Source organism: Protopterus annectens, chromosome 11.part0, assembly GCF_019279795.1.
Source record: "Protopterus annectens isolate FY-2018-M chromosome 11.part0, PAN1.0, whole genome shotgun sequence".
NCBI classification, from domain to species: Eukaryota; Metazoa; Chordata; order Ceratodontiformes; family Protopteridae; genus Protopterus; species Protopterus annectens.
Genome location: NC_056745.1, coordinates 435,142,418 through 435,168,603, shown reverse-complemented (window position 1 = coordinate 435,168,603; position 26,186 = coordinate 435,142,418). Strand labels below are relative to the sequence as shown.

Here is a 26,186-nt window from a genome sequence, read left to right as displayed (position 1 = left end):
TCCTGGTCAGCCTTAGAAAAAAATGCTTCATTCTAATTTTGCAAATCAAAAATTAATTTTGCCAGTCCTAGTAATATTCAAGAAAATGGAGAAGTTCAGGTACTGTTAAACTTCTACAGTGGTAAGAAGTGTAACCCCAAATCTACTATTAATGTAGCTAACTATTTTAGTTCCTATCGTATGAAGAAGCTCAACCAACTGAAAATGAAAAGTTCATCTAGCATAAATTATTTGGTGCATCCTCAAAGGTAATATATATAGTTCTGTAACAGAGTTTAGGCATCAAATTGCCCCTCAGTTCTTATAAGCAAAATTTAGTATAGAGTGCTTACAGTTTAAGATAAACCCACTTTAGTCAATTTGGTACATGGGTTCAGTTTTTTTAGGCTACAACAAAGTGCATCATTAACACTTCTATTCAAAACAAACTATCAAAAATTATACACATTATGCCATCACTCAGTGGAGCTCCTCCAATCACAGCCAAGCCACACTGACTAAAGGGCAAAATAAAACAGTGTATACACTGTACAAGTCACTTGAATTGAGTGAAAGTCTTTTGGAAGTGGGTCGCTAATGTCTTAATGGAACTTTCAACTTCAAAATCATCCAGTGCATAATCCGCTCTGAGGCAGCCCTTGAATCTTGTCCATAGCTGTTTGTGCAATAGAAAACTGCATACATATCAGCAACAGCACTTTCAAGGCAACGGGGAATAATTTAAATTTAATTTTCCAACATAGACACACTTTTATTACCTCCATAAACTATGACCTTAACTGAAGCTCACTTCAGTAAAGTTATGACTGATATGAACAGGAAAACCCTCAACTTTTCTTCATTTGCCAAAGTTATCAAAACTAATTTTTAAGCATGCCGGGAAACAGAAAATGACTGAAGTTTTCCAAATAACTTGCTCTCAAAGACAAAGGCAACCTATAGGCTTTCTTGATATGATTTTTTTTTTTGTAATTAGAAAATCCAGTCCAATGCAGCACACTGTTCCTCTGCAAATTCCAAGCACTCATACCCTTCCTTATATTCTAAAATACCACTTAGTTTCAGATTCCTACTTCTGATTTTATCTTCCAGAAAATTGCTATTACATGTAAACCCTGTGACAATACTTTTCCATAAACCTATTTTGGATTTCACAGGATATCCTGCTTTAATAGCAATATGACATCATATAGGTTTTAATTTTTGTTTTATTCTTCAGAACCTGTCACAGAAGATTTCAACTGTCTGACATTGCAAACCAGCTGTTCCCATCATTGCCTTAGCTCTTGTACAATATCTACTTTAATTTCTCATAAGCTGAATTACTTATTTGTTCCTCCTCCTCACTCTGTCTGAACTGTGCACATACAGTTGATCATACTTGCCATCTCCTCCTCCAAAGCTCTGTCTTTTCTTCCATTTTTACATATTTTACCAAATCTTCTGCCATTGCTTAACTCACTTTAAAAGGCTCTACTAGTACTGCTGAACTTGCCTCAGCTTAAGAGCTTTAAACCTTATGAACACACCAACCTACAATTTAAATGGCAAAACATTGAGCCAATCAAAACATTTCAGTATCTCCCCACACTATTTCTTTAGTTATCAGTTAGGATAAGTCATTCGGCATGATGAACAACTGTACAGTAATATACAAGCAAGTCAGTTAGCAAGGTGAATGCTGCTGCTGAGGGGGATACGTTAAACAAGGAGCAATGAACTTGAAATACTCAACGGGTTGCAAAGAGTGAAGCCCCTCTGGGAGCGTTGCATTCCCTGAAAAGAATTGAAATTCGTACTGGAATGACAATTCAAAAAATTGGCTAAAACAAGAATGGGATTTGCATGATTTACACAGCATTTATGAGAATGGAGGTCCCAGACCAGTTCTCCGATTAGAGTTTGTATTCAAGACACTCTGCCCCATTTGTATACAAGTTGTATGACATTTATGCTGCCTCCATAATGTAAAGTTTATTACTTTGGCTCCATTTTTATCCCTAGTAAAACACATTTCATTCAGTTGTGTATTTTGGAAGCCAGTTCTTAACAGCAAGTAAAAAAATAAGTTGACAATTTTTTTGTTATTCCTTAAAACTTGTTCTAATCATAATATTACTCATCTAAATGAGCTTAAAGTCTAATTTAGATATCAAACAAGTCAGCAAAGCATTGCATGTATTGTGTGCATCAGTTTAGGTTTGCATAATTTCATTTCATTAAAAAAGTGCTCTATAGTTCTACCATGTAATGAAATGCTGAAAGATTACCTGAAAATTTTCTTTAATTCTTCCAAGATTAAAACTTTTTGGGATGACTGCAATTCCACGCTGCAGCAGGTATCGTAAGGCTATCTGGGCAACAGTTCTGCTGTATTTCTCAGCAATAGAACTTAACTGGGGATCCATCAGGACAACAGGAGTACTCTGGTCAGTCCTATACAAACAGAATACAGTGTTGAAAAAATCAATGTCTATCAAACAATTCACAAATGCTAGAACTGCCAATCCAAGTCTAAGTCATTGACATTTGAGTCTGAGAAGTAATATCTTCGTCAACTTCAGAAGAGCGTCAAGCTTAGAATGTAGGGGTGGAATCTCATTTGACTGTGTTCCTAAAAATCTACAATCAAAGAAATCTAGACTGGAGATCAGATCCTTCTAATGGTTGTAGGAACACCTTGGAGTACTCTTCAAATAATAAAAGGTAAAAAATCATCCCCGGTAACACTGTTAGCCACTACTGGAGAAGACCTACAGACTAAATTCATATTCATTGCTAAATCCTTAGGAGTAGAAAGGGTGAAGAACATGTCTGGGTAATGGAGAAGAAGTGCAGCTAATGTCACCAAACCCCAGGAAAGAAGTGGTAGCTTGAATGAGTCACAGTTCTTGGGGTAAGATACAAACTCAAAAGGGTAAATATGTAGAACATTTCAAGTAAATGTCCAAACCACCACAATGGAAGGAACAAAGCCTATTTCGATGCTAGGAGTCCCATTTTTTGCTTAAGGAGTCCCATTTTTTTGCTTAAGAACAGACAGCCAACAGCTTCCTCAAATGGATGAAGCAGAGGTTCTACAGCTATCACTGTCATGGCTACTAAGAAACACCAGGAAAAGGGAAAAAGATGCTTGGATGAGAGTAATATATTGATCTAAAATATATCCAGGAATACGATGTGTAGCCAAGTCTGAGATAATTACTGGTATAAAGCATTTTGGCTAAAAAATGTCCAAGTAGCAGTACCTTAAAAGCCCACCACACAGTTGTTATACAAGCAAGCAATGATGTATATGTATACACCTGCATCTCACTAAGCAGACTCAAATGAAGGGCTGAGGCAGGCTAATCTAAAGTCACAAAGAGATCATGCCAAGGAAATTAACAGTAAAGCCAATTTGCTAGCTCCATGAAACAGAAAGCAAGCACTGGCAACAGGTAAATGAAAAACAACCACAAACTCTTATAGCTAGAAAGGAACGGCTACAAAAAGGGAGTCTGGAGAAATGCAATGAACCTGACTGGTCATGGAGAAGGGATGGGAAGCCCAAAAGTCACCAATACAAAACATCAGCTAGACAGCTTGCTGTCATGTTGTCAATACTTGCAGGATTTCAAACTATACCCTATAGCTCATTGGAAGGAAAAGTACCAAAAACAGTTGGCAAGGGAGCCTTTACCAGTATTCTGTAATGGTGAGGTGGGGGCATAGAGCAGTTACTGCCAGAGAACTAAATTCACTGTGTAAAAAGTGCTCAGTATGACCACAGCAGATTATTAGGAAAATGCCTAAACTAAATGCTCTACTAGGATCCTCTGAAACATGAGTTAGGAAAGCTGATGAGAGGCAACCTCCCTAACCTGTACAATAAAAGGATCTAATCTACACAAGCTGCTCAGAAGTGTCAAGGTCTTATGTCCAAATGGGGTGGGAGTGGGGTGAGACTTGAAATCATATACAAAGCAAGGATGGGCATTTAAGCCACCAACTGTATGGAAATGTGAAGTATAACATTCTAAAAAAGGAATCCTACAAGGACAATAGTCAGGTTATATAGGGGTCTAAATGGACACAAGGCAGCAAGCAAAAGGGAGTAGTATTCCTAAAACTGAATTCATCCTCAAGTTTTGGTGAGTAGCTTCATGAGGTGGACCCTGTTTTTCACAAAATCTCACCAAGATGAGACTGATATACAAACTATTTTATATAGCATATATCATGGACAGAAGTAGGTCAAAAATTAAAAGATAGCTAGGAGCATAACACCCAGGATAAAAAAGTGCCTAATCCTGGTAGGTGTACTGGTGCAGGACTGGAAAAAAAAATGACAAATCCTCAAAATACAGAAACATTCCTACAATGGGGCCAGGCCAGGCCCACGTAGAGGATGCCCCTGCCCCCCCATTGTAGAAGGAATTAGCAGTCCACAAAAACTGATAGGCCAAAGAAGAGCCATAAAGAAGATGGAATGGACTATTGAGAAGAAAGAAATTATGTAGTGTTACTATTATGCAAAAATCCCAGAATTTCCAGACACAAGATATACAAAAATATTAAGAAATCAGAGAAAAGAAAAATACAAGAAAAACTGTCAGAAGCTTCAAATAAAAAAGTGTGTTCACTAATACAACAGATTTCTGAAAAACATTATATAGACCAAGAAACTTTGATCTGTTTGGAAAAAGAAATATCTGAGGAAATGTAAAAATATAAACAAAACCTAGAAACAGGGAAGAGAGATTTTATATGGTACAATATTTATGCAAAGTCAAAAGCAAAATTAATAAATACAAAAAAGGTAGCTCCAAAGATATTCAAAGAGAAATACAGGCAAAGGCATCCACATATGGAAAGTTTCACAATAAAAAAATATCACAAAGAAGGAATGTAGAAAAGAAGATCAGTAAAGTAGAAGTTAAAATAAAAAGATGCTGAAGTTATGGAGTGCATGCAAAGTGAAGGATTTGGTGTAGGTCTAATATAGCAATAACCCACGCCTGGGTGTGGCTAATGCTGGATTTACCCACGGTTGGCATGGTTTGGTTACGAGGGCGAAGCCCAAGTGGCCAAACAAAGCCAACCGTGGGTAAATACAGCATTACCCACACTCAGAAGTGGGTTATTGCTATTATACAATGACATTTAAGAAAAAAAATAATTACTTTTCTTAAATAATGGCATTGTATATTGCCTCCTTGCTGCCCTTCCGCAGCTGTCTGGTATTCTGCAGCAGTTCTGATGTACTACACATGCGTATGCCTACGCAGTACATCAGAGCTGTGGGCAAAAGCAACGGAGAAAGCAAGATCTCCGTTGCTTTTTATAAACTGTTATGTTAAATGGGTTTAACATAGCAAGACAGCTTTAAAAAAAGCAACGGAAAATCTCAGTTGCTTTTTTTTAAAGCTGTTGCGCTATGTTAAACGAGTTTAACATAGCAAGACAGTGTTGCTGTAAGAGTTATAGTAATGTAAAAAGTCTGGGCGACCGGAACTTTTTCCATTACTATAACTCGGATTTACAACGTGCACGCTGACCAATCAGCATGCACATTTTTGAATATTAATGAGGGGGTCATTGTATAATACAGGTTACAACACAGCATGATGGAACAAGTCCCCATAGTAAGGAGAAAGATGATTAGGAGACATCTGAAGAAATATGGACAATGGAAAGAAAAAGATTTAATATGGTGTAATATTTATGCAAAGGAGAAAGCAAAACTAATCAATACAAAAAGAGCAGCACCCAAGATATTTGGAGAAATTCAGACATGGAAAACTTTACAATACAAAAAATAAGAAGACAGAGGAAAGGGAGAAAAGATTAGTAATGGAGAAGTTAAAGAATTTGAAATTGACATTATGGAGTACATGCTAAGTGAAGGATTCAGTGTAGAAAATCTATCTCAGGATAGAGCAATGGACATCCACGTTAAGGAGAAACCAGGGAAATGGGAAACTGATCTTTTGCCATATGAAGATATTCTGGAGCATTCCACAGGAATGCAGTATAAACATTCACTTGAAACTGGACAAGGGAAGGAAGAGGAAAGTGTGGCACCTCTGATGCATTAAATGTTGAGGATAATAGGCCAGTGAGTTCCCATATGACAGAGCAACAGATGAAACAGGATGAAAGTGAACAGAATGCCGTCACAGGACAATGTTATTGAACTTTCTATAGAATGCCTGCAAGAAATGGAGAAAATAATGTGCCATCAGGTTAGAAGAAAATGAGCTAAGAGAAGACTTGCTTGACTTAAATAGAGAGAGACATATTAAGATCAATTAAAGAATAGACTGCAGAAGGTCAATTAAATCCAAAAAGTCAGAAGTTCGATAAAATAAATTAACACAGTAATTAGGATGGTTCAGAGAGATCTATGCAATATAACAGTAGTAGAAGGATATATTACTCTGCAGCTAAATTAACAGATAAAATTCAACCACAAGAACGGAGGGTAGTAAGGGCAAGGAAGGGGAGAAAATAAAGTACCATCATGGAAATATCCAATAGAGAAAACTATAAAGCAATTAAGACAAGAAGTGTCACTGTTAGAAGAGTATAAGAGAAGGAACAGATCAACAAAAATACTTAGGATGATAGACATGATAAAACAATGCACACAGTATTATAATAGATCAGGATTCATCATGCACTATTGCAAATGATCAGCACAGGTAGAAAAACTTAGAAATACATCGATAAAGTACAAAATAAGCAATTTATTGATGACCCAAAAAAGTTAGAGAGAATTGAGAAACAAGGTAAAATTAACTAAAAGATCACCAAAAAAGAAGAAATGGGTACATTTTGTAGTAGTATTTATGAAGATCCTGTGGGAAGTACAGTTGTGTACCTACCATAAATGTAGATGTTAAAAGTGTATTTCACTGTTGCAGTCATTACTCTTGGGTTATCCTGCTGGCAGGCTACCCTCAGTCGACCAGAATTCCAAAGTCTAGGTCCGGCGTCTGTTGCTGTCGCCTCTTCCCTGACGTCAGTGCGCCAGGGGTATAAAAGATGCAGCAGATGCCATTTTCTTCAGTTCTTCTTGCCCCAGATGTCAGGTGCCCTCAAATTGGTAGGCTGAAAAATATGCCAATAAAAATGCATGCACAAAAACATTTTCTTCATCTACATGCAAATACACCAAAAAGGTTGCATAGGATGGAGAAGTGCAGATAAGTCCCAAAGGAAAGGGGGATGGTGGGTAACCTGGACTGCAACAGTGAATACACTCTAGCATCTACATTTATGGTAGGTACACAACTGTACTATGTTCGTGTTTCACTATTGCAGTCATTACTCTTGCGTTGAATCCCAAAGCTGAGGAAGGGCGGTTGGGCTAAATAGGGTTAGGAGAGGCTATGAGGCCCTGCAGAACTGCAGTGGCAAAGCCTGCTCAGGACTTAAAGAGGTAAGTGGTAGTGCTTTGAGAAGGTGTGCACTGAACTCAAAGTTGCAGCCTCTAAGATATCTTTGGTTGGTACTCCTCTGAGGAAGGCTGCTGAAGTGGCTGCTGCTCTGGTGGAATGAGGCCTAATGCCCTTAGGCACTGATTTACCATGTTGAAAATAGCAGAAACGGATGCAATGGCCTATCCATTTAGAAATAGTCTGTTTTGAGATAGTCTTCATGCAGCATATGACACAAAGTTGCTGTCTTTCTGAAAGCTTTAGTTCTGTCCAAGTAGAAGCATAGCTGCCTGTGTATGTCCAAAGAATGCAGAATTTTCTCAACCTTGTTCTGTGGGTTAGGATATATGTAGGCAAGTGAATGGTTAAGGGCCACACTGGACACCACCTTCGGCATAAATTTAGGGTTTGTCCTCAGAGAAACCCTATCTGGATGGAAAATGATGAAAGGTTCCACAGCCATGAGTGCTTGTAACTCAGACTCGCCTTGCCGAGGTTATTGCTAGGAGCAGAGCTGTTTTCCAGGATAAGAATTTAATACCTGCTGTTGATGCTGGCTCGAAAGGAGGCAGTGACAGTTTTTCCAAAACATAATTGAGGTCCCAGGCCGGAATTGGTGCTCTCCTTGGAGGTGTAATGTTTTTGGCCCCTCTGAGGTACTGCCTTATTAAAGGATGAGAAAAGATAGGCGGTTCCGTATTGTAATGGGCTGAAATGGCAGAGGCATGAATCTTTGATGAGAAAGAAAGGCCTTTGTTTAGCATCTCAGTTAGGTATTGTAAAACCTGAGGGATATTTGGTACACACATGTCACTGCCTTATTCCTGGTTCCAAGCACAGAATCTCTTCCATTTTTCTGCATAAGATTTTCTGGTACTGGGCCTCCAAGATAACATCCATAACAGCTTTTGAAAGAGGAGTGTTCTGAATGGCTACATTATCCACCATGCTGCCAGATTTAAGGTCCTGAGCTGGCTGTGCAGGATCAGATTGTTTTGCTGGGTCAGTAAGTGAGAAGTTTGAGGCAATATCCATGCTGGACCTTGAGACAAGCTCTTTAGGATTGGGTACCAGTGCTGGCGTGGCCAGTCTGGTGCAATCAGTATCATTTTTGGCTTCTCTTGTCTCACCTTTATGAGTACCCTGGGAAAGAGAGGCAGTGGGGGAAAAGCATATACCTTTAGATTTTTCCAGCTGAAGAATAGGGCGTCCACTTTCCATGCTTGCTTGTGATAAATGCTTGTGCAAAATCTCTGCAATTGGTAGTTGTGAGAGGAGGCAGATAGATCTGTCTGGGCATCCCCATTTTCTTATGCTGAAGACTTGTGGATCCAGTTTCCATTCGTGGGGATCCATGAAGTTTCTGCTTAGTTAGTCTGCCAGAGTATTTGTTTTTCCTGGCAGGAATTGTGCTTGCAGGTGAACTTGAAAAGCCAATGCTGTGTCCCATAAGGTCATCGTTGGTCTGCAGAGGGGGTAGGAATGTGCACCTCCCTACTTGTTTATGTACCACATGACTATAGTGTTGTCTGTCTTTATCAGTAACTGTCCTGGATTAAGCAGGTCCTTAAAAGCTGTCAGGGCATTTTGAACAGCTAGCATCTCTTTTTGATTGATGTGAAGATGCATCTGGTTTGCAGGCCATGTGCCCTGAATACATATGCCACCCCCCCCCCCCAGGCATAATCTGATGCATCCGTTGTCAGTGTGTCTGTCTGTGGATAATCTGAATGGCAGACCCTTGTTGTGGTGACAGGCTTCTGCCCACCATCGAAACTCCTGTTGCAGGCAGGGAATGAGTGCAATTACTGTCTCCAGGCTGTGGCAATGCTGAGTCCAAACACTTTTTAGATGATACCATTGTAGTTTCCTCATATGCAGTCTGGCATATGGAATTAGTAGAATGCAAGATGCCATGAAACCAAAGGCCTGCAGGATTTTCCTTGCAGATAAGTGGGTTTTTGTTGCCAATTTCTTGAAGTAGTCAGTTGCTTTTGTCTGGCGTGAGAAGCCATCCGGACAGTTGTATTTAAGCTTGTACCTAAGAATATTATCTCTTGAGAGGGCACTAGTTTTGATTTCTTTTCGTTTACTGTGTACCCTAGGCCAATTAGTAATCTTTTTACAAATGCCAGTTGCTTCAGAAAAATGTCTGTTCTCTGCTTGAATTAGGCAGTCGTCCAAGAATGGATATATTTGAATTCCTTTTTGTCGGCAAAACGCAATTACTGGTGGCAGGCATTTTGTGAAGACCCTGGGCGCAGTAGATGAGCCAAAGGGCAGTGCAGAGAATTGGTAATGCATTGAGCCAGCTATGAATCTGAGGTATCTTCTGCAAGATTGTCCGATTGGGACATGCAGGTATGCCTCTTTTAGGTCCAATGTTACGAGCCAAGCCTTCTTGCCCAGCATGGGCAGTAGCTGCTGTAGAATCAACATCTTGAATTTTGGAACTTCCAGAAATGTATTTAGTATAGATAGGTCCAGTATTGGTCTCCAGGTTTTGTCCTTTCTGGGTACTAGAAAGAGTCTGGAGTAAAATTCTTGTCCCTGCTCCTGTTGTGGTACTTGTTGAATGGCCCTCATGTCCATGAGGGCAGTATTTTTTTTGTGCCTCTGCCCATTGATTGTGTGGCAGGTCTGGCATACCTTTGACTTTGGCAGGGTGTGCAAATGGAACCTGTAGCCTTGGGACACTATGTTCAGGACCCATTTGTCTTGGGTAATCATTTGCCAATTTGATGAAAAAAGTGCTCGTTTTCCCCCTAAGGGGGCTGCCAAATGAAAAGTGCTTGGATCTGGTAGAGGAAAGTCATTGGGACTGTTTCCTGTAAGGTTGTGATTTGTTTTCTCTGCTTTTGGAGGTAGGAGCACCCCATTGTTTAGGCCTGTATGAGCCTTGGGGCTGATCTGCATCTGGGATGCCTGTATCTGCCTCTTTATGGTCTGACACTGGAAAGGACCAATTTTTAGAGGGCCAGTTCCTGCTAAACCTGGGTGGCTGTACCTGTAAGAAATCCTTGACTGTCTGCATGGATTTTGCTTTATCCTCCATTTTTTTCAACACTTCTGCTTTAGTACCAAACAAAGTATCATGCTGTAATGGTGCAGCTAATAATTTTGCTTTAAAATAATCAGGCAGATTCTATTCCTTTAACCAAGCATGCCTCCTAATAACAGATCCTGTAACAGCGGCCCTGCAAGAGGCCTCCATTGAATCATAACCGCATTGCAAAGTATGCTTTCCCACTTGTTCAGCTGCATGCAATAAATCCTGCAATTCCTTGTTCTCTGAACATTGTTATTTGTCAACATTTTCTGTTTAAGCAGTGACATTAAATATTGCTGATATTTAAGCATATGAAACTGACAATTTAAAGCCCTTACAGCCAGGGTAGCAGAAGTGTAGACTTTTCCCCCATCTGTCTAGAGCCCTAGAATCCCTATCAGAGGGGACAGGGTTTTTTGCAGTGGAAGCTTAAACCCCTTTGGGACCTTGAGATATAGTTTCTGGGACAGCTGCAGGGTTTTTTTATATTGGAATTTGTGAGAATCCGGGACCCTGTAGTATCTGTCTGGCTTAGCAGGTGCAGGGGGTAGAGAGTCAGGGGACAGGCTGGACTCTGAAAATACATCTACAATGTCCAGAACAGGTGGAATAGCAAGGGGTCTGTGCTGAGGAAGTAGCAGAAAGTCTAAGCCTTTTCTTAGATTCAGAATAATCTTGGCTCTCCCAGTGGAAATGCTCCCTCATGGTATGCAGGGTTTACCCAAAAGAATAATCCTCAGGAGGAGAGGCTGAAGGAATAGATTCTTCAGCATCAGAATCCTCACAGGGAAACATGGAGTAATCCTGTTCAGAAGAGGAATCAGAGGAAATGCAAACCTGATCAGAAGAATCATACTCTGTCTCTTGCCTAGGCCTCTTATCAGGAGGGCGATGGGAGCCCCTGATCAAACTAATTAGGTCTTCGGCCATTTTGAGCATCTGTTTTTTAGGCATAGAAGTCTGAGAAGGAGAATGCTGTACTTGTTTGTCTTTAGAGCTGCTTTAGTCTTTGAAGCTGAAGATGGCTTAATATATAGTTGTGTAGGTCTGAAGACACCCTCAGAAGCCAGTGCCTGCTCAGTGGTTCCGGACCCATCTGAGGGAATGATTTCAGAGTGTCCAATACCTTGAGTTTCCAGAGGCCCAGTCGGCTCCACGTGGGAGTCGGAAGCAGCCTGTGGCTCTGAGGTAGCGGGCGCCAGGGGCTGCAAAAGTGCCTCACTGGGAACCGGCGACTGGCCTAGCAGAGGCTTCGTTGTCTGTTTTGGACCTCGAATGCCTATCCTTTTCCTTGTCCTTGTGTTTTTTGTAAACTACGGTTGTCAGCTGGTCCGATGGCATTATATAATTAAATTTTTGGCCAAAGTAATGAAATGCAAAATCGAACTGACGCTTGATAGTGCATTGGTTAAATCTATCACAAAATTGACAGCTAGCAACGTTGTGATCAGGGCCTAGGCAAGGAATACAGTAAGAGTGAAAATCCTTGAGGTATTTGCTTCCCACAAGAAATACAATTGTTAACTTTTTCTGACATTGGTCTGGAGTAAGAAAAAAAGTTTCCCCAACGGGGTACTTAGCTTTAATGAAGACTTTAGTTCTGAAATTCGGATTTGAAAATCTCAGGCGTCGGCCGACCGGCACTTGCGAACTGCTTTTGCTTTGGGCACTGCGCAGCAAGAAAGACTGAAGAAAATGGCACCTGCTGCATCTTTTATACCCCTGGTGCACTGACGTCAGGAAAGAGGCAACAGACGCCGGACCTAGACTTCGGAATTCTGGCCTACTGAGGGTAGCCTGCCAGCAAGATAACCGAAGAGTAATGACTGCAACAGCAACAGTGAAACACGAACATCATAAAGATGCTAAATGGACAGAAGTAAAAGAAAGAATAAGAAGTTTAAAGGTACAGGATATGAAATGGGATGAAGCAGCCAGAAACACAAACAGAGTTAAGAAAAGCCTCTTATTGGAAAACCCAGGTCCAGATGCAGTACCAAACTTTGGGTTAAAGTATTGACATCTTTGCATGAAGATTTAGCCATGAGTAACTACTTGTGTGTACACCGAACAGTCACCAACCTAACAGGAAAAACAATGCTCCTATTTAAATTGTGACCCTGCAAGCTACCCTAAAAATTATAGGCCAATAACTTGCCTTCTGATTATGTATAAACTATACATTGGAATTGATGCCAAAGTTTATAGTCATTTAGAAGAAAACTAAATTATGGCAATAGCACAAAAGGGCAATAAAAGAAAGTAAAATGGAACAAAGGATCATTTGTTGTTAAAGTCATAGTGGAGAACTGTAAAAAGGGGAACAATCTAAGTATGGCATGAACTGTAAAAAGGGGAAGAATCTAAGTATGACATAGACAGACTACAAAAAAGGATTTGACAGTATCCCACATTAATGGATAAAAGAGTGCTTAAAAATGTATAAGATGCACCCTACACAAACTACATCACAGTGACCATGACAGTGGCAAACCACTTTGCAGTTAAGCCATGATAAAGGACAAATTATTATTTCAGGGATAAAAATACAAAGGGGGATAATCCAGGGTGACTGTCACCATTGCTCTTTTGTCTTGCCCTTAACCCATTAAGCCGTCTGCTTAATAGATTAAGTCACGGTTATAATATGGCTCCCAGAAAGCAACAAAGTGTAAAGACTTCTCATCTCCTCTTTGTTGATTTAAAACTGTATAGCTCATCGGATGAGGAACTGAAAGCACAACAGTAAGTAGTCAAAACATTTTCAGATACAATGTCATTTGGTCTTGATAAATGTGCAAAAGCAACATTTAAAGCAGGAAAGCTGCAGCACCAAGAAAACGTCAGTTTGGGACAATAATGTGATATAAAAGAACTTGATAAAATAAAACCTGAACAAATGTAAATAAAACTTAGTAAGGAATATTTTAGAAATCTTAAATTAATTCTGAAAACAGTGTTGACACCTAGGAACAAAATTCAAGCTATAAACCAATTTGCTCTTCCTATCCTAACTTACAGTTTTGGAGAGGTTGACTGGCCCCAATAGGTGCTGGATAGATTAGACAGGAAAACAAGGATGCTTCATGCTCAAATGATTTATAAACATCAGTGCATACCAAAATTATATATTCCCTGTTCTGAAGGAGGTATGGACTGAACATTTTCTGAAAGAAGGTGTTGCTGTGCTGTACTGGAACCAAAGTCTTCTTAAGACACAGTCTTGCTGGCTGTACTGGAACTGCTGAATCAAGTTTGGTTAACACAGTTTTGCATAACTATTTGCAGTTTGTTTAAACAGAGCCTTACAACCTGCACTAAGAAAATATACCTTGCAGCACAATACTATTTTACTGTAGGCATAGTTACTAATAAAGAACTTTTGTAACAAACGACACGTACTCTGTCAGTTTGTAGCATAAATATGCAAAGGTTTACTCTTGATTAGTATGGAAGATAATTGCTTCTCCAATACAATACCTCAGAACAAGTGTGTTACTACCAAATACCTCTAACATAGCTGAATTTTAACAGTCTACTTATACTGTTCTTCTCACTCACTTAAAATCCTTTTTGGCCTTTATAGGAAACATCTGTTCTGCTGATGCTTTTCTTTTTAGACTTGTTTTTAAGGAAATGTTTTGATAGACTTTCCTGTTGTCCTTCTGTGAAACCATTTAACCACTTGTGCTGATGTGAGAATTCACGCAATCAAGAATTGTTTTTCTGCTGATTTTACAAAAAGCCATGTCCATTAACAGAAGTCTGAAAGGAAACATCTGTAAGAATACAAACTGTTCTGCTGCTGATATTGAAAAAAAAATTGAGGAAAAAAACATGTCCATTTATTTGTTCTGATATTGTGAGAGAACATGTTTTCTGAGGAAACAGCTTTGTAAAAGAACACATATTGCAGAGTTTATAAAACGCATGTCTATTAGATACAGTCAGAGCTATGTCACACTAGAGTATGGATGCTCATTACATATTGCTAAGCTCTACTTCTACATTTAAGCAAGCTTTAGTGTATGCCTCATTTATTTTGCATTTTTATAGCAGAATTGATTTTAACCTTTATTGTTTAACACACCTAACAGTTCCCCCTTTTTATTTTAAACCAGGGAGACAAATTCATCATTGTTTGATGATACATTTTTACTATGACAATTGACAATAACTTGATTAACACATGTAAGCAATATGCAAGCAAGCACTATAATAGCAAAAATATGATATTTTTTCCTGTCCATCCTGTAAATAGATTACTAAACCACCCACTCCAATAGTCATTCCAGTTTTTTCTAGTATGTAGTGACACTTGCGCAATGACCTCTAAATGCACTTTTAGAGACTCTTATCTGGAATAAATGTACATTGTTCTCCTATATTAAGGCACATGTACCCCTTGGGACACTAGTATGTACTCTTAAGGTCTGTGATTGCAGGGAATGTGGCATTTGCTAATAAATCAGTCCAAGGTACCACAAGAGCAAGAATAAGCTGGAGTTCTTTTAAAATCCGCTTTAATATAGACACATGAACGCACACATTAAAAAAAACAGTGTTTTTGTTTAAATCACTTCATCAGATATGGGGCAGAAAACAAATAATGCCTTTTATAATCCTCTAAGTAAATTAACCAATAAAAAACCTCCAACTAAAATCATGAATGCTTATGAGTATTCATGTTAAAACCATGCTTACAATAAAAACACTACAAGCCATTAAAACCATTGTGTAAACTGTTCATAAATGTTTAAACAAAATACATTTTACAAACTTGGTAAAATACATAAATTAATTTATAAAACCCTTACAATGCTTAAATCTTAAATGAAATAATTTCTGTTAAAATGAATGTAAAATGATTAGCACACTAGTGGTGAAATTCAAAATTACATCTCAATGTAAAAGAAAAAAGGGAAAAAGCAGAAAGTACACATAACTGGTACCTTGTTATAACTTAGCTGCTCTTAGTTTTAACAGGGGTACGAGGGAGATATTCTCATTTAAACCTGAAGGGGATATAGCTTGAAGTGATATTTTCCTCCTTAGCTCTTTATATTCTATTTTCTCTTCCCATTGTCCCCCTCTAACATCTTTAACCCCTTCCAAAACAAAAAAGGAATAATTAGCATTGACACATTAATGAATGCTTAAAAAGGGCATTTGTTTCCTTCCTGTTCTGCACATGATACAGGTGTTTGTATATCCTCTTTATAGCTTACGTTCAGTTTTACCCACGTAAAAGGAATGACATACCTCACACTGATCTAAATAAATGAGGCCATTTGAATCGAAATTAAAATATCCTTTACAGCTTAGAACCACATTTCTACTAATTAAAATAACTTCTATAGGGCACTTGACAGAAAATGCATATTTGAGACAATGTATAATGGAAGAGATTGTGCCTAAGGGTCTGAGGGTTTACAAATACCCAAACAATGTATTACCTGACAGTGTATATCACAAAGAACTTTTGGAAATATTTAATAAGTGTGGGTTAGAAATATTAAAAGCTATGGTTAACAATGATAGGCAGAAAGAAGTTATTAACAAGGAAATTGAGGTTTTGAATGAACAAATTAAAAATGATTTAATTTTCACAATTCCTGATGAAAAAGAAAAATATTTTGTCATAAGGAATGAGGTTGATTCTAAATGTGAAGACTGAGGAAAATTAAAAAAACTAGAAAGGGACATTTACGAGTACCAACATAACACTAGTTACCCTAAACCTAAAACAAATGATAGATCTGACTAAGTTAGGAATTATGAGTGCAATGAGAACAATGCAGTGGGTGAGAATGGTGACGATAGGGTGCAGATAAGGGAAGTTAATGAACTTGATGGCTTTAACGAAGGAGAACCTTTAAGAAGATCTGAAAGAATCTGAAAATGTTTATAATAGTTACCATCCTGTTTTCTGAGAGGGGAAAGAAGAGGGGGGGAGGTATTTGAACTGGTTAATACACCCCATCCTGACTTAGATGAACATTATGACCCTATCAGGTAGGATGAAAATATGTATAAGTTTTCAAAGATTGGTTATTGTATTTACAACTTTAGTCAAATTGAAACAAAAGATGAACACTTTAGTCTGTTGTCAAAAGGTATGACATTTATTCCCCAGAGAAAAGGTGGCTTAACCAAAACATTAATTGATGTGAAACTATTCACCAGAAAACTTTATTTAGGTTTAATGCTTGGCCAAATTAATATCAACATGCCCATTAGAAGAAAAAAGCACTATTAACCCACCTTTATATCCCCAGATCCGTAATTTTGAATGAATTTTAGAATCTGAAATTAGAAAAGCCATGCCAAAAGATAAATATAAAAACATAAGCACAAATGAAAAAGTTATTTTGGATGAGCTTAGATTGAATAAACCCATAAGGGTGATGAAACCAGACAAAAGTGGAGGAAAAGTACTAATGGATATTGTAATATATGAAAGAAAGATGAAATACTTCTTGACTCAAATATGAAAGTGTATCAAGAAATCAAGTAAACATTTCTTATAGCAGAATAGATGGGGTTCTTTCTGACCTGTTAATGGAAGTTGTTAATAGACGCCAGTACCTACAACCATCTAAAAGGTTGAGAAACCTAAGATCCCTACAATCTTTGGAATACCCAAAACTCATAAAAATGAAAGGGACCCCGCACTGAGACAGTCTCAGCTGAGGGGTCCAAAACACTACTTTAGCTAAACTAGTAGACTAAGTTAAAAAATATTTGGTTGAAAAAAAAACATTTTAAAAGATTCTTGGGATCTCCTTAGGAGTGTACATAATGGTTTGTTCAACAAATATCTAACATTTATTACAACTGACATCATTGACTTCTACATGCATTCCCCATTTTGAAGGAATGCAGATGTTAGAAGAAATTGTATTGGAGGAGAAAAATGTCCCAGGCAGACAGGTTGGTGTGCCTTAACCTGATGGAATTAGTTTTAAAATACATTTCATTTATTTTAAAGGAGAATTGTACAACAGGTTAGAGGGGTGGTGATGGGAGCTGCATGCGCACCCACCTATGCTAATTTAATTTTAACAAATGGGAAGAAAAATATGTACTGGACTCTATGTATAAGAACTGTTGGAGCCTCTCTAGAAGAGGTTCCTGGATGGCATCTACATTTTTTGGGTGGACAAGAACAGAATTCAGGAATTTATTTTATACATACTACTATCCCATTTCTCAAATTTACCTTCAATGTTTCACGAAAAACTACAATACCTAGATATAGAAATATATAAAGAAAATAGTTTTAATTCAAAGGTGCATAGAAAAAATACCTTTTATTAACTCATATTTGCACTACAACAGTGCTCACCCATCTCATTACAAGAGAAATATTGTAAAAAGGCAGTATATAAGGGCAAGCCGTATGACCTCAGATACAAATGAGTATAATTTTCTCAAGGGATTGTTTTCAACAAGGGGTTATCCAAGAGAGTTTCTTGAAGAAATTATATATAACAAGTACAGGAAGGTAGAAATGATAAATATAAACCTATCCTTGGTCAGCCCTTATTTGTGAACCATTGTATTGACTCCTCACAGCAGAATCAATTTAGTAAAGCAATGGTGCTAGAATATAATACTAGCAGTGGAGTAGTCAGGAGAATCATCAGTGATGAGTGGGACAAATTTAAAAACCTCAAAGATTTGGAACAAATAACCAAACACAGAACTGAAATTTGTGTACAAAAACTCAGTGTGAAAAATGCCTTAGAAAATGACAAAAAGGAGGCAAATGGTAGGAAGAAAGATGGTACCTATAAATGTGGGCGGTGTTCACAATGTACATTTATAATGAAAAAGGAAGAAGTTATTTTAAATAGTAGAAATGTGGTTCTAAGCAGTAGGATATTTTAATTGGGATTCAAATGGCCTCATTTATTTAGCTCGATGCGAGGTATGTCATTTCTTTTACATGGGTAAAAGTGAACGTAAGCTAAAAAGGAGGCTATGCGAACACCTGTATGATATGCAGAACAGGAAGGAAACACCCTTTTTAAACATTATTTAACGTGTGTCAATGTTAATTATTCCTTTTTTGTTTTGGAAGGGGTTAAAAAAGATGTTAGAGGGGGACAATGGGAAGAGAAAACAGAATATAAAGAGCTAAGGTGGCAAATAACACTAAGCTACATCCCCTCCAGGTTTAAATGAGAATATTTCCCTCATACCCCCTGTTGAAACTAAGGGCAGCAAGATTACAAAACAAGGTACCAGTTATGTATACTTTCTGCTTTATCCCTTTTCTTTCACATTGAGATGTAATTTTGATTTTCACCACTAGAGTGTGCTAAACATTTTACATTCATTTTAACAGAAATGGTTTTATTTAAGATATTTAAGCATTGTAAGGGTTTTATAAATTCATTTATATATTTTACAAAGTTTGTAAAATGTATTTTGTTTTCAAACATTTATGAGCAGTTTACACAATGGTTTTAATGGCTTGTAGTGTTTTTATAGTATGCATGGTTTTAACATGAATATTCATGAGCATTCATGTTTTTAATTGGATGTTTTTTACTGGTTAATTTACTTCTTAGAAGATTATAAAAGGCATTATTTGTTTTCTGACCCACATCTGATGAAGTGATTTAAACGAAAATTCTGGTTTTTAATGTGTGCGTTCAGATGTCTATATTAAAGTGGATTTTACAAGAACTCCGGCTTATTCTTGGTCTTGTGGTACCTTGGACTGATTTTCTGGTTTATTCTGGTCCTTGTGGCTGTTTTTTCGAATTTTCTTGACATTTGCTAATATTTCAACCAATTTAGATAGTTTTAACTCCTAAAATTGCTTTTGCTGCTCCATACCAAGGGAATATCCCTGCTCCAGAAATTACATCTCCTAGATCCATATCTTTTAATTTGAAATAATAAAGATTTTGGTGGTAAATATGTGATGTATCTAAGGTGTTTACTGGATTTTCAATTACAGGTAATATTTCTCTCTTTTTGCATTTCTAATACTTCCCTTTGGTAACTCTTTCACATGATCCATTGCTGGTACTACTAGCTCTATATAGCAGGAGCCAACCCATCCCCTTGGTAATCATTTCTAAGCATATTTACCAATAATGTAATATAACTCATCTGACAGGGCAACACTACTTACTAGACCTGCCATTTACCTGTCCCATAGTAGGAATTTTGTGTACAACTAACATTTTATGTTTGACTTCGCCAACATGTAACATTAGTTTTGCACTCATTTTTATAATTTTGTGAAAAATTAAATACTGCTGTGTCACTTAATATTAACTGACCCTTAGCTGGTATTAGACTAGGAAAACCATGAAAAAATACCCCATGTACTGGTATGTGGTTATGAAAGTTTATCATTTCAATTGTTTGAATACAATTACTATTACCCACTGGGATGGTTCCATTTTGTTGAAAACATGTGATTCCCTAGTACTATAGCAGATAACTGTACTCTTGCTTTACGTAACTGTACATTTATAACTTGGTCTCCTGTCTCATTTATCAATACCCTCCAACTACTGACAGAATTTAGAAGAACTTGCACTAGAGGGCATAACCCCTGTTATTTTAGGTATTAAACTATATACCCAGCAATTAGAAACATTTATACTTTTTGCATACCAACATTTTCTTGCCAAAAGTGTTAAAAGATGGTGACCAATCTTGCTCATTTTCCCAAATTTCTTTACTCTCTCATGTAGCTTTACAGTTTAACAGGTTGCAAGTACAATTTAATACTAAGTAATACAACAATAGTTTGTATGACTGCTATTATCAATTAAAAAAAAACTTCCTTTAAATAGAAATTCCATTGCTGAATCATTTTGCCTTTGGTCATCCAAAACTGGATTGCCAAAGGATGCACTTTAAATAGTGTCAATTTCATTATGTTTTCTCTGTGGGAAACCTACAAGAGAATACACAATCAGATTTACATTGCTCACCAGTTTTAATAACTCAACTGATCTTTATGTAACCAACATTGTTTTTTTTTCTTTTTTCCTTTGATTTTATACACTAATAGTCCAATTTGTTCTATTTCAAAAGGGCCTTGCCAGTTGCTATCCCATGGACCTTCCATTTGGAATGTTTTTACCAATACTTTTGTTCCGCAGGGAAGGTTTTTTTTTCAGGCAGGAAAATTGGCTCATTTCTCCACAGGTGGAACGCTTGCACTCTTGCACTGTAATCACATTTCTGTAAGCCTTTTTAACCATTGGTGATGCTTACTGATTTCTAACAAAGGCCTATCATTGGGTATATCCAGATCAAATGGTAGTTGTATAGGCATTTTATAACGTGCATTGTTTCATATGGTGAAATACCCGTTTTGCTATTTAGTGTTGCCCAGACACCCATTAAAATGCCAGGCAAATGCTGTACCGAAGTACTGCCTTTTTCCAAGCATGCCTTTTTTAGAATTTTTTAACATCCGTTTCATGCGCTCTACTATGCTATTGGATTGTGGATGGTATAGTACATGAAATTTTTGCTGTAAGCCCAACAAATTACACATTTGCTTAATGAGATTACTAACAATTTGTGGACCATTACCTGATTTTATGACACGTGGCCACCCCCAATGACAGAAAATACTTTTCTATAAGGCATCTGCTGTTGCCTTTACTGTCATGGTTTTGGTAGGAATTGCTTCTACCCATTTTGAAAAGATGTCCACTACTACTAGTTATCTGTAACCTCCCTTTGTTGTTGGCAAAGGACCTGCATAATCTCTTTGGACTGCATACCATGGCCCATCCGCTGATTGTACCCTATGTAAGAGTTTTTTTGCTTTTAGCGTTTACCTGCAAACAGATACAGCCTACAGACCTTTTTTTAATTTGGGTTCCAATATTTTTCTTTTACAACTGCTCGTAGCTTATCAGCTCCTACATGTCCCAGCATTTGTGATTTAATCTGACCAACTGACGTGCTAACTGATATGGCACATAAGGCAACCTTAACCCTTTTGTAGTGGGATATACATATTCCTTTTGTGGCACTCCTGCAATCATGCATTGTCTGTTTCTTTTTAAACCTTGCTTTCTCTGAATATTTATGAGATCTTCCTTAACTAATTGTTGGTCTAGCTCTTTTAGGGTACTAACTTCTGTTTTTAAGACACAGACTTCTGTATTAATGTATGCATACCCTGAAAGTTTTTCCCTACTTCATGCTGCTTGTTTTGCTAATGAGTCAGCTAATGCATTCAACCTGAAAGTTTCACTTGTTTTTTGGTGTGCTTTACATTTAAAATGCAGTACTGTCCTTGTTGATTTGACATTATGACTATGTACGTCTTTTAATACTTCGGCATGGTGTTTGTCTACACTGTCTACACATCCTTGCCTGATCCAAGTGTCCATATGCAGTTTTAAAAGAATTTACTACATAAGCACTGTATGAAAAAATGTTAACAGGATTATTATACCTTAGCACATATAGTACTGCCTCCAATTCAGCTCTGAGCTGACATATGCCCTGGTAACTTGAACAGTTCAGGAGAAACCATCTGTTGATTTTCCATAATTACAGCAAATCCTGTCCAGTATTTGCCTTTGTCCCAATACTGTGCTCCATCTATAAAGACAGATGGGTTTAAAGTGGTCAAAATCAGATGCCAGAAATTGCATGTCTGGTGACATTTTTTTTCTAGGTTGTTGTGCTGTTTTCCTTCATATTCCATGTAATTTAACAAACATTTGTTCACTGTCTGAATTGTGACAGTTTTCATTTTGAACTCCATCCATTTTGCAAAGACTGCCTGACTAATACCATCTGTGATTTTGTTCATTTCAAAATTGTCTACTAGAGCTTTTACCGCTTGGTGTGGTGTTTGCACTAGAATATTGGAAAATACAGTCAAATACTCAGTTTGCTTGATACTCAATAGTAAATCGCCAATAACTGCTGTATGCAAGGGTGGTATCCCAATTCCACTGGGGTCATTTTTCTACTACAGAAAGTAATTGGACGCAATATTTTTTCCATTCTGTTGTCACCACCATGCGGCCATTCTTGTAATAGCACCAGAGATCTTTTTTTTTTTTTTTTTCCTGAAGATGCTTGTAGCACAAATGGCAACTCGTGTGTGGGTGCTATTAATTCTGTAGCATGTGCTAATTTTACTTTCATTTGTGAAAATGCCTCATCCTCATGGGGTCCCCAACTCTAGAAAGGTGGAGTTCTTCTGTTCTTGTAACTTGTAAAGAGGAGCAACCACTGCTGCATAATCCTCTAAATTTCCTATTGTAATTCATAATTTCCATGAATTTATGTAGATTTGCTAAAGTCAATGGCTTTTCCATTTGGAAAATGCCTTGTAGAGCCCAAAACTGAATCTCTTCACTTTTAACCTTAAACCTGCCTGCTGTAAAGTATAAGAAGCTGTACATGCTCCTTTTACTGTCTCGGACTGGATTAAAATGTCAGTGTAATGCAATACCGAAATATCCTTTTCTAGATGTTGTAGGATGGATCCCACTGCCTGGTGAAAGATAACTGGACTGGTTTAAAATTCTTGAGGTAATCTTGTCATGACATATTGCGTTTTTTTAAATATGAAGGCAAATTGTTGCCAGTCTTTTCCTGAGTGGTACTGCAAAAAAGCCATTTGCTAAATTTATTACTGTAAACCACTTTGTGGTTTAATGTGTGCAGACAACTCTGGAACTCCTGGAATCAAATGTGCTCTAGCAGGTGTGTATCGATTAACCTTCCATAAATAAAAATCCAGAAATATCTAAGTAATGCATCTGTGCACACATCAGATCCTGCTGTGTATGCTACCCATACTTCAAATGCAAGCATGTTGCAAAATATGCCTTTATCATTCCACTGTGGTAAGCTTTGTAATAATTTAGACTGTGTATATAGATCTGCAGTGGTGCCATGTTCTATGACTTGTACTGGTTTTGTGCTCTGCAATTCCTTAACTCTTCTATTTGAAGATTAGCTTGTATTAGTTTATCTTGATCACTAACCAGATTTTCTTCATCTTGTAACAGTAGCTTAAGATCAGATATTTCCTTCTGTAGTTCTTTACAGGTTTTATGATACTTCTTAGTATACTCTTCTGTTGATTGTAGGGCCCTCTATGCACTTTTGACAGAGGTCTTGTACATCACTTCTGAACTTTGACCTCACCTTGTCAGTCTCTTAGAAATTTGTTAAATTCTTCAGTTAAATGATCCTGCCCTCATCTGTTGTGTGTTGAGCAGTGGATTCATTCCACTGTTGTACATATTTTTTTAAAGGGCGTAACAAGATCTATAGGGGATTCTGTCAGTAATAGATCTGTTTTAACTGTGATATTAGTGCAGTAACAGAACACAATTGTTTAATATATGGATATAACAAGCATTTTACTTTTTGTTGGTTCATCACCATTAACAAGTTTATCTTTACAGTCTAACCTTTGAGAGGTAGCTTGTACTGTATTTTTATGGCAGTGCACACAAAAAGCAGGTTCAGATGACTTACACAAACATTTACTATGACATGCCTCTTTTGTTTTAGATAGCAATTAAATGTTAACACCCATTTACATAATGCATGTATATCAGCTTGCCATAATAAGGTTTTACACTTACTAATGTGCTGAGTATACCAACATTGCATTTTTTCCATAATTTATCTGGTTGGTCTGAGACATTAAGTGTAAAGCTTTTTTTTACATTTACTACTATACTCCCTAATGGCATCCATATTTATATGCAACACAGAAAAAAGTCTTAACACTTAGCAAGAGAACAGGTGATCAGGCTGTTGCATATGGCTGGACATTTTTTCTGTAGCCACTGAAGAAGCTGGTGAAATGAAGTGGTCAGTGGACAACTTTGTAACCTTGCTGGTCACCTTTCTTGGAGAATTTATGGCACTGCAATTTCCTTTCCTGCACTGCAGTCTCACTCCGGATTCAGATGTTTGAGAAAAAGTACTGCTGCAAACTGTACAACTGTAGAAAACTGAAGTGCTCAACATAAATGTTACTGTGCTTTTACTGGAGTGACCTTATAGAAGGCATCACATTACTCCCACTATGTTCGGATACATGCTAGGATCACCATTGTAACATTTCTGAAAGGTGCCGCTGTGCTGTACTGGAACCAAAGTCTTCTTAAGTCACGTCTTGCTGGCTATACTTGAACTGCTGAATCAAAATCTGGTTAACAGAGTTTTGCACAACTGTTTGCAGTTTGTTTAAACACAGAGCCTTGCATCCTGCACTAATAAAATATACCTTGCAGCACAATACTATTTTACTGTAAGCACAGTTACTAATAAAGAACTTTTTGGTAACAAATGACATGTACTCTGTCAGTTTGCATCATAAATGTGCAAAGGTTTACTCTCGACTAGTATGGAAGATTATAATGGCTTCTCCAATATAATACCTCAGAAAAGTTTGTTACGACCAATACCTCTAACATACCTGAATTTTAACAGTCTACTTATACTGTGCTTCTCACACTTAAAATCCTGTTTCTTATCTTTTTTGGGCTTTATAGGAAACATCTGTTCTGCTGAGGTTTTTCTTTTTAGACTCGTTTTTAAAGAAATTTTTGATATAGACTTTCCTGTTGTCCTTCTGTAAGACCATTTAAGCACTTTTTCTGATGTGAGAATGCATGCAATCAGGAATGGTTTTTCTGCTGAGTTTACAAAAAGCCATGTCCATTAACAGAAGTCTGAAAGAAAACATCCGTAAGAATACAAACTACTTTGATGCTGATATTGAAAAAAACATTTTTTGAGGAAGAAACCTGTCCATTTATCTGTTCTAATACTGTGGGAGAACATGCTTTCTGAGGAAAGCACTTTGTAAGAGTACGTATTGCTGAGTTTATAAAAAGCATGTCTATTAACAGATATAGTTAGAGCTCTGTCACACTAGATTATGGATGCTCATTACATATTGCTAAGCTCTATTTCTACATTTAAGCAAGCTTTATTGTATGCCTCATTTTTTTACATTTTTATAGCAGAATTGGTTGTAACCTTTAACACACTTATCATAGGCCTCCTTGAAATTGATTACATGTAAAGATCTGCAATCGTGGGACTGCATATGTATCTGCTGACCTGAAGACCCAAACACAGTGAAAGTTTTGAAACTGGAGGAGAATAAATCTATGATTTCCCTGCTTAGACTAGCAGAATCATATTGGCATCAAGCAGGATTGGAAATTAAACCAGAAGTAGATAAAAATCAGGCAGCAACTGAATGTGCCAAAAAAACAAAAGAAAGAATTTAAGGTGAAGGATCAGATGAGAATGCAAGAAATGTGGAAAAATGCATAAATATAGTTGCAAGTATAGGAAACTCCTGAAAGGAGCTCATGTTGATCAGGATCCAACACGTTTTCTAGCAGCCATCTTTTGAACTGTTGGCAATGGATGATCCCATGTAATGTAAACTTCATTTTTTTCTCAAAAAAAATGTATTTTTCAAATACAGGTGAATAAATTCCATAGTATGTTGTATATAACATCTTAACCATGTACGCTATTTACATCAGCCTGACACCATAACGAATCTCAATATAAACAATTACTTTATAGGTATAACAATCTAGCTAGAGTGCATCTGTTCAGGTATTCTAAAGCATCAATCAATGATGAGACTTTTTTGCATGGCTTGTTAATATATGACTTAGGATGAATCCTTAATTCTTTAATTTCCAACAATG

At 37.3% G+C, this 26,186-nt stretch overlaps 1 protein-coding gene across 1 annotated transcript in view; it reads right to left on the bottom strand.

Moving 5' to 3' along the window:
- LOC122814951 (estradiol 17 beta-dehydrogenase 5-like) overlaps positions 1-26,186 on the bottom strand; it is a 171,754-nt gene that overhangs the window by 101,490 nt on the left and 44,078 nt on the right. Inside the window, exon 3 of the mRNA XM_044087209.1 lies at positions 2,271-2,436. Within this exon, the coding sequence (XP_043943144.1) occupies positions 2,271-2,436 (166 nt within the window). The remainder of the gene's footprint in view (positions 1-2,270; positions 2,437-26,186) is intronic.